The sequence below is a fragment of the Clupea harengus genome, unplaced genomic scaffold (assembly GCF_900700415.2).
Source record: "Clupea harengus unplaced genomic scaffold, Ch_v2.0.2, whole genome shotgun sequence".
Taxonomy (NCBI): Eukaryota; Metazoa; Chordata; class Actinopteri; order Clupeiformes; family Clupeidae; genus Clupea; species Clupea harengus.
In genome coordinates, this window is record NW_024879709.1 from 1 (window position 1) to 10,000 (window position 10,000).

Below are 10,000 nucleotides of genomic sequence, written 5' to 3' on the forward strand. Positions count from 1 at the left end.
TTTTATAGCCTATACCTGCCACAAATGCAGGAGACAGGTAGTTTACTACAGAGCCAGACCATTTAATTTACACAGAGAAGCTGCCTGCTACATAAAAAAAGTTCTGAATCAGGTGAGTAATTCTGTATCATTCTGTATGTATATCTTAATTGAGAAACTACAAGCTAGCCACCTAAAAAGCATGTAAAAACCTTGCTAACACCCTGTGAAAGCACAGAACCACATAGTGCTTAGCCTAAATGTCTAATGGGAACAACAGCTGTGTTTATATGGCCTTTACTCCTCAAAAGATGGAAATGTGTCATAGTTTCACTCCAAACACATTCACTGTATTCAATTCGACACACAGGCCCTGTTCATACTTGGTTTTAAAATGCATTTTGGGCGATTGGATTGCAAGCGTACAACCGAGATACATCGGCGTTTACACCTATGTCTATTTCACGTCTTTAAGGTCCAGCTGACCGTTGGTGGTCAGATCTCGTTACTGCCTACATCATTGTCGGAGACGCACCAGGGCACATTAGCATTTACACTAGAAAAGATAGGTGGTAGGTTACCAAAACGCTCTGGTACCAGAGTGATACAATATCATTGCTCATTCGTTTTCAGCAATGATTTTCTCTCATTCACAGTCAGTACATGAAGTTCTAGTAGGCCCACTATTTCTCCCAGCTATGTACACCATGGAGGCAAGAAAGGAGCAGTCTTTAATTTAACAGAAAACCCAGAGCGACTGCCTGTTATATAAATAAGGTCTGTTTCTGTTTCTGTGTGATTCTGTATCATGGGTCCGTCATCATTAACTCTTGATTAGCCATAACCTCATCTCATTACTGTAATACACATTCAATGGATTAAGTGCGTGGAGCGCCACACAGGGTTCCCACTGTTTCCATCCCGTCTAATAAAGCTAGCTGGCTACGATGCTAACCCTGCCCAGAATCATGCAACAGTAATCAGTGAGGGTGGAGCAGAGCGGGGCCGCTGCCCAGAGCACACCATCAACACCAATGGCCCGGAACAATGCATTACCGTCTACACAGATGCAAGCCCCTGAGATCAGGACCATGGAAAACTTCAATGCCCCTTCAATTTAAAAAAAAAAATTTAAAAGATAGGGAGAGAAGAAAAACCCACACATCTGGAAGCAAACCGCCAAGTGCCACATCTGGACTGCACGCAAACCTGCGCAGGGTGAATTAAAACATCTGGACAATGAACTTGATGGCCATTGGCTGCCATGGGACACCAGGGACAGGGTTTCTCATGGCAGCGCAGGCATAAGCTGACGCAGGAGTTTTCCACAAACCAAGTCCATTTATTTGATCTTGCGTGATGCAAATCACTGATGTGACATTATGAGTATAGCCATGGCAAACTTTGGTCTGCGGCATCACTGCAAGAATCCGCATGTGATCGGATCAGCTGGTTTACATCACACAACTGTTTTTATTTCATGTGCAGTAAAAAGGTTTTCACAACCCCGATCTATATCGGAGGCCTGTGACAACTCCAAGAGCATTTTAGTGCTTTTTTGGAAGGACAGTAAAGAGCAGTCTGGGCGAGGCCAGAGAGACACTACCAAAGTGACAAGTGACTGATTGTCAACTCTGTGAAATTGACTCTTTCATGACGCTGCTGGTAAACGGTTCCGCTCAGCACACCCTTTCCGACCGCGTCATCAGGCTCAAAGCAAAGCCTCTCTTTCCTCATTGGCTCATGGTGGTTGCTGTACTCATGCACTATCATGCCCCACTGTGCGTTACGCTGCACCACTGGCCCGTAACGTAACAGCCATGGTGGGTCAGATACTCCAGGCCAGGCCAGAGCAGATCGTTGTGCCAGCGAACGGCCCTGCAGGGCGGCGCTATGGGCTCCTATAAAAACACTTACTTTCAATGAAAGCCCCTCAACGGCTGTCCAGCCGGCAGCCATTCCAGCCTCCTCCACATTCATACGCCACTACCACGAGAGAAATAAAAACCCGATTTTCACTCTTAAATTCCCAATCTCACTTAATCTCATTACCTCACACCCTTCAGTAGAAGAAATAATTCCACTGAATGAAAAAAAAAAAAAAAAAAATCTGTAAAATAACATTGTAAAAATATACACACAATAAAGTCGTGGAAGTAGAGCTGTCCTGCCAGCCAGGGCTAATCCATTAAGAGCCCCAAGCCTTCCCCTCTCAAGGTTTTATAGCTCCCCTATTTTTCTATAAATAAAAGAAAAGCAAAAATGAGGAATTTCTGTGCTGCAAGCCAGTTCCACTGAAGAAACTTTGGCTGTGTGTTTGATGCGTTTTAGTATGTGTGTTTGTGTAAGAGTGTGTGGTTGATGCGTGTATGAGTGTCTGTGTGTCTGTATGTGTGTGTGTGTGTGTGTGTGTGTGTGTGTGTGCGCAATGTTCCTGTGTTGAGATTCATGGGCACACCTGCACTGGTGAGCACTCCAACACCATCATTCACTAATCAGTGTCTCACAGTCTCTGTCTCTCTCATACACACACACACACACACACACACACACACACACACGTGTAGTCTCTTTCTTTCTCATACACACACCCACATGTGCAGTCTCTTTCTCTCTCATACACACACATTCATATGCACACACACACACATTCATATGCACACACACACACATTCATATGCACACACACACACATTCATATGCACACACACACACACACACACACACACAGTGGATTAGGAGCCCCTGTATTTTAAGTCTGCCTCTCTCTGAATGAAGGCACCCGGGATTAGGTAGAAAGTCAAACACACAGTGCTCCAGGGACGCGCAGGGTCCAATATCAGGTCTGTGCGTTTTTGGACTGCTGGTGGACACGACGCAGCTCTAATTGGAACCAGAGTGCTGGAAAGGCCTGGAAATCCAAACATCTCCAAGGTGGCTGGTGTTTCGGAGCTCGGCCAGTGGAGGTCGAGGCTCTGCAATGGAACGAGTCTCGGCACAGCAACAGCACTGTACCTTAAGCATATTTAATTTACGCACTTTTGAGGGAGACACGCCAGCAGTTATGAAAGCCAAGGGCAAGAGAAGAACAAAATCTCTCACAATGACTGAATCACTTGAGTAATCTGTTTCACTGGAGCAGAGCCTGCAGACACGGAGCTCCAGCTGGACCGGACAGGGATGGAGGAGTCTAAGCCAGTCGATGGGCTTTTGCTGTCAAGCTTCACCTGTGGTATGCTCCTGCACTAACCTCCAGAGTTGACAACAATGTCCCCTCTGTCCCCAAATGACCTTGCACTGGCCTGTGTGAGTGTGAGTGTGAGTGTGAGTGTGAGTGTGAGTGTGAGTGTGAGTGTGAGTGTGAGTGTGAGTGTGAGTGTGAGTGTGAGTGTGAGTGTGAGTGTGAGTGTGAGTGTGAGTGTGAGTGTGAGAATGGGGGAGGTATGACAGTATTACCTGATTGTCTACATCTGCAGAGGTGTAAAAGAAAGGTAAACACCACCTGTCATTTTCTCTTTCTGCACATGATGCGCCTATCCCTAGAACACTCTCTCTCTGGTGTTTTTGTTTCCTCATCTCGATAAACTTTCAACTTGCCAACCTCATGGTGTTCGTCTCCATTTCCTCGTGCAGTGTGTGAGACAGTGGTTACAGCTGTGAAACCAGAGGTGGAATTCTCCGCACTCCACTGCTTACTCTGGCCCAGGGATCTACCAGCCAACTGCCAACTGCCAACAGCCTTCAGGCATGAGAGCACAATTGTTTAACGAAGTCCTCAAACTCATCTGAAAGGGGAATGAATCCCAAATGTTTTGCCACATTCTTCGTGAGACTTTTGTAATTTCAAACCACTTGCTCCTTGTTTTGCTTTGGGTTATGATGAAAGGATCTTCAAAATTAACACAATTTCGGTTTTACACGCTGGTATAGTGTTTCAGAAAAAGCAAACAACTAAAAGGAGGAAGAACGCTGGATTCATCACCCCGGTACGAAACGGCATCTAGTCAGTGGAAAACGCATAATCAAATAAATAGATTTTTATTTAAAGGCAGATTCCTGGGATATTCGCGTTGTTAAAGAGCACGGCGTCGCCACTGCGCAGATCTACCCCCGTGATTAGAACGGAACTGTGGGGTTAAGGGGGCATGGGGTGTGGGGGCTAACTCAGCCTGCACATCCATCCAAATTACACTCTCACAAATCCTACACACTCACGGCACAGTGTGTGGGCCAACTGCTTGAGCGGAGCTCAGCCTTCTGTAGTTTCCATATCTTCAAGCCCTCAAAGGCCTCTCTGATGCCTGATGCCCTAAACTGCACAGACGGAACAGATCCAGAGGTATAGCATGTCATTACCCCGTTACAACCTAGCCCTGTCCCTCCCTCCATATCACAGGCTTTCCTCCTCCAACACGTCACATTTAATTAAACCGTGCTCCATCCGCCGCTGTGATAACTGAGGTGTGCTGTTGACATTTAGTTGACGTCCCGTTGCAAGGCGCTCTCTGTAATCCACGCAGAATGAAATGGTGGGTGGCTCCCTCTATCGTAGTTGTAGCAGATTAGTGCTCTAACATAGAGGCAGCCGCAAGCCTGCACACCCTGGGGGCTCCACAGAAGCTGCCCCTGTAATGATGTTGCACAGGCTTCCCTATCAATTATCTCTGCGCTTCAAAGCAGACTTCAGGACAGCCTCTCTGTCAGAGTGAGCTGTGTTATTCCACAAGTCACACATGCACTGATTTATGGCTCCGCTGTGGAGAGGCTCCATGAGATGTGAAAACCAGGAGAAAGTGAGGTGCATCAAAGCCATTAGTTGGAAAACAACACGGCTCATACTACATCAAACTGCATTTATGTAGCAGGCATGTTAGCCATACAGACTTACAAGGGCTGGAATGATCTGAGTTTGAGCAGTATGCTAAAGGCTCAGTTAATGTCACCCCTTTTTCTTAATGTCAGGTGTTGAATTGTTGGAATTGTTTTGTGAATTTGCTGTGAAATCAACTGCTTCTGTTCACGTGTGGAGCAAATCTTTGCAAACGGCTTCCTTCCTTTGACCCTTGTTCAGTATTTGTGTGAGACAGTAAACAATCTCAAGAGCACGGTTCACACCACATTCAACAAGCTAAGTCTCAAGAGCAACAACAGCCCAACAGCCTCCTGCTGGGAGCAGTCTGGGCACTCTCAGTCTCTGATGGAAGATGGCGGCAGAAGACAGACAATGACCTTTGACCTATGAGACTCCAGCCATGTTATGCTTCAGGTTAACAACGACAATCCATCCTTATTAACAAGATGGATGGATTCCAGATCCTGACACGCAAGACTCCCGGACTGTTTGCTGAGTGGTGCTTAGATACCAGCATCTAGCCTCTCAAACGCAATGGTTGTAGTCGTTTTTTTATTTTTCTCTCGGATCAATCTGTCTAAAGGAAGCGGAGGTAGTTTTGGCATTAAAAGAACAAGCGTGTTGCTCTGTGTGCTACACATTAAGCCTTTAAGTTCATAAGCATATTCACAGATAGGCGTGAATAACTCAAACAGTGTGATTCTGTGAATGAGCTATTTTCTTTATCTCGCCTGGCCTGTTTTTTATCCCACTTAAAGATTAGTGAAGCGCCTCAGTTTTAGCACTTAATGGAACTTAATGGAGCGTGACCTCCGACCTCTCAGGAAGAGTAAATAATGGGGGTGTTTAGACTCTGTGGGGTAGATTACAGGCGGTTGGCTCAGGCAGGGTGAGGCTAGTAGTCCTCCAACAGTGTGGCCTTTATACCTGGAGGGCAGCGATTAGCCTGCTAATCTAAGACTTCAACTCAACGCCGGTGGTCCTACAGAAGCACAAGGATACATGCAAGCTTGAGCTCTCACACACACACACACACACACACACACACACACACACACACACACACACACACACACACACACACACACACACCATGAGATATTAAACAGACCCATCACTAATGGTGAAATTCACACATGAGCAGGTTACATATGGAAAGAAAAGTCACTGAGAAAGAAAAAAATTAAATACTGGAAAAGAAAAACATAAGTTGAACTTAAGCAAAACGCCTTAAGTCACTCCTATGACCCTTGCCATAGTGGTGTGATCTGTAGTTAATGTGTGTGCTTGGGGCCACACTGAACACCTCTCTACCAATCACTGACCAGAGCTGCTGGCAGCATGTCCTCCTTCACTGCATTCTGGGATAGCGGCATGGATATAATGTTACTCCTAGAGAGTAATATCATAGGTAAAAGAGCGTACTGGACATATTTTCCACATACTTCTCCGTAATGAGGACAAGAGGGAGATGTATAAATCTGTGTGTCTGTGTGTGTAGCCGATCATTTTTTTTCAGTAAAACTACTCAGACACCAGGAGCAAATCCAGTATTTATACATCACTAAAAACATCCTCAGTTTTTCACCTGACACACTTTGGCAGGTCTGCAGTAATCCATGACACTCGTGAAAAAAAGCCATCAGTTGACGGAAAAAAGGGGGAGAGAGAGAGAGAGAGAGAGAGAGAGAGAGAGAGAGAAGTGTGTGGAAGAGAAAAGGGGAGTGAGGAGCAACATTAGAGCTCAATGAAGAAGGCAGGAAAGTGAACCAGATGGAGTGTGTATGTGTCAGGGAAGAAGAGCTTATCAGATGTGAAGCCATCCAGGGAGAGGAGGATCAGAGAAGAGGAGAGCAGAGGAGACAGAGTGGGCATCTATACAGAATGCACAGCCAAAGGGAGGACACACCAGTTAAATCCCTGTCACCTTAAATTAAAACACACGCTGGCCTTGGTGAGATTTAGGGTCTCCTCTGGGCCAGCACCTGTGGTAAACATCAACTGTTTGGTTCTGAGCACAGACCAACACCAAAGCAGGTCCAGTTTGCTTCATATGTCTTCCTTGCTTCAGGCATGTTCCCTGAGATCAGGTAATGTTTACACTGGCACCCGAACTGCTATAATCCTCATCTGACAGATGGTCCACTCCCCCTCAATCAGGCTTGGCACAGGGTTATCGCATACAGTGCTTCCAACACACACACGTGATTTTACATTCCCTAGGAGTTAGTTTTTATTACCTTATGACTGAATTAGGTGATGACACATGCGCTAAATAACCTGGAGATACAAGTCAAGGCCAGACCAAACAGAGAATCACAAAGTCTGAACTGTCTGTCTGTCTGTCTGTCTGTGTGTGTGTGTGTGTGTGTGTGTGTGTGTGTGTGTGTGTGTGTGGTAATGAAGGAAAGAAAGAGGCTAAGAGAAGAGACGAGAAGAGAGAAGAACAGAAGAACAGAAGAGAAGAGAAGAGAATGTGTCTTTCAATCTGACCTTGGTCTCCTAAAGGTGAGGCCATACATCTGGCAGGCCAGGCCCACAGTGGGGGTGTAGACGATGGGCATGAACCTCTCAATGTCTGACGCCAGCACCCTGTAGAAGAGCTTCTCATTGCGGTCCTGGAGCCCCATCAGAAACACATACCTGAGGAGATGGACAGCAGAGAGACAAAAGAGAGAGAGGTGGAGGGGTGAGGAGAAAGAGAACATGAAAGGTGAAAAGAAAAGCAGATGAAGGGAGAGTAAAAGAGGAGGGCAATAGGAGGGATGGTAAAAGAGATTGTGAAAGGAACACCGAAGGAGAGCAGGAGAGAGAAAAGGGGGAAGATGGGCAAAGAGAGAGAAAGGGACAGCGGATGGGAGAGGAAGGGAGCAAAGGAGACAAGGTGAGAGGGAGAAAGAGACACAAAGGGAGATGGAGACAGACAAAAAGAGAGAGAAGGGGGAGGGGAGGACCATGCGTGAGGTTAGACATTGTGTGCAACATCACTTTCATAAGCATATCATGTGTTGAATGACAGTTGAATGACATAATAAATAGATCTACAACAGGTATAAGTACAGGTATCACAGAACAGCACTACAATCTGACCATTTAGTTGATGTGATGTATCTGCAGAACAGATACAGCTGATGGTGTCTGCTTTGACAGCTTGTTATTTGACATAATAAGCCCTCTGCCTGCTTAAAAAGCGGTGTGAGAGCAGTGGCTGAGAGACAGCGAGCGGAAAGACAAGCACAGAGGGCTGGGTGCTCCGTGAGTCATCTGTGAGACCAGCTGAGCCACATGGGAGACATTCCAGAGTTCGCCGCCTGTCCGTCTTATCCGCCTAGACGAAGCAGGCATGTAAACACAGACTGTTGGACTCACAGGCCCCACGGCCACCAACAGGCCGCTCAGAGATAGATGCAGCTCCGGTCAATGACAAGGAGACAGAGGATCCCAAGGCCTCTTTGTCGCTGCTGAACGCATGCTGACGGCTCCATGTTGTATGTTAATTGCTGGGTAGGGTTTCTGGTGTTTATGTTTCAAATGCTTGGAAAAATATACAGCAGGCACACGCACAGATACACGCACACACACCCACACACACCCACACACACATACATACACAAAAAGAAAAGCCTTCAGAGATCTTAGACACAAGCGCCTTGTTGCAGCCGAACAGTCAAGGGCATGAGAGTTTACATACGACCCGAATTAACAAGAGCCACGTCACCTTTCCATTCATGACAGTGAAAACTTTCCATGCGAGCTGGAGCATAATGTCCCACTTGTTTAGATAATGAAAAACATGCCCCCCCCCCCCCCCCCTCCCTCCCCTCCACACACACACACACACACACCCTGCTCCTGCCATAGAGATGATTTGATAGAAGGTGTTTACAATATCTTTCCAAATAAAAAAGCCACCTCCCAGGCAGTCACTCAAAAGGCCTCACAAAGCCTCCCAAAGCCACACAAAGCAAACCTGAGAGCTATGTTCCTATCACACCACCATCGAACCTACATACAGACACTGCTGGTGTGTACGCCTCCCCTTCTAAGTTCAGAACCTTTAGATGGGGCAGTAAGCATCACGAGATATTCACTATTACACCAACAAATGCTGGATCATTAACAGATGCTGTTTTATTTCTGCATTCAATATGGCTTGTTAGCATATGACTCCTGCATTGTTTACTGGAGGCCATCCAAATAAAGTTGGACATTGCAGGCCTACGAAGGCCTGTGTTTTCCTGGATTTTAAAACACAGACTAGCAATCTAAAGAGACCACAGACCGGGGATTCAAACACTCCAAAAGCATGGGAGTGGGCAAAGCCAGATGACTGTCCTCATAACCCTCGTTAACGTCATGGTCCAATGAAGTATTGCCAATAAGGCATGTTCAAACATTTATTATTGAATTAGGTTCTGGGCTAGCATATACTGTGCTGTTTTGGACACATGGAACTTTTCTTAGTCACACTCCTAAGGGTTTAATTAATGTTGGTCTTGATTAGCCAAGCACAGGACATTTAACAGATGAAGGACATTCTAACAGCGCAGTGGAGAAAACCTGCATGAGGGCTTCTACCAGGTGTTTTGGACCAGGGAGAGCAGGAAAACACCCACTAAAGGGGTTCCCCAAAAGCAGGACGGTGAAACACTGTTAGAACGTATGAGCTGTGAATAGCAGTCCTCTGAGGCACACAGTGTGTTTCTAAGTCTTGTCCACACTAACCTGGGGAAATTTGAAAAAACATCATTTATTTCTCCATTTAGCCCTTCCGTCCTCAATAAAAGCTTTTTTCCAACTTCGAAAACAGCGCTTTTTTTTAATCGAAAATCCTGTCTGTCGTGCATACCTTTGAAAAACGCCGGGTTTGCGTTGTAATGTGGACAGGGAAAATTAGAGAGTTTAAGAAACTATGATGTATGGCTGCCATGACAGTGACGAATATTTGTGTCCCAGACACCAACAACAACACACACTTCTATAGCGTTTAAGCGTTTGGACGTAGAACATTTGGAAAACGGTACAAAAACAATAGTGTGGACGGAGAACGTTTTTACCCAACTTAGTGTGGACCCAGCCTAAGTGGCCCACTGAACCACACTCTAGGTTCCAGTATCCAATTTCAGATAATGAGGTAAAATGTCAGCCCATAGAGAGCTGTGTTAAAGC

The 10,000-nt window shown here is 46.0% G+C and overlaps 1 protein-coding gene across 1 annotated transcript in view; it reads right to left on the bottom strand.

Moving 5' to 3' along the window:
• Window positions 1–7,304: 7,304 nt before the first annotated feature.
• Window positions 7,305–10,000, bottom strand: part of LOC122129940 (NADP-dependent malic enzyme, mitochondrial-like) — a 5,402-nt gene continuing 2,706 nt past the window's right edge. The window contains exon 2 of the mRNA XM_042704680.1: window positions 7,305–7,474. Coding sequence (XP_042560614.1) covers window positions 7,315–7,474 — 160 coding nt within the window. The 3' untranslated portion in view covers window positions 7,305–7,314. The remainder of the gene's footprint in view (window positions 7,475–10,000) is intronic.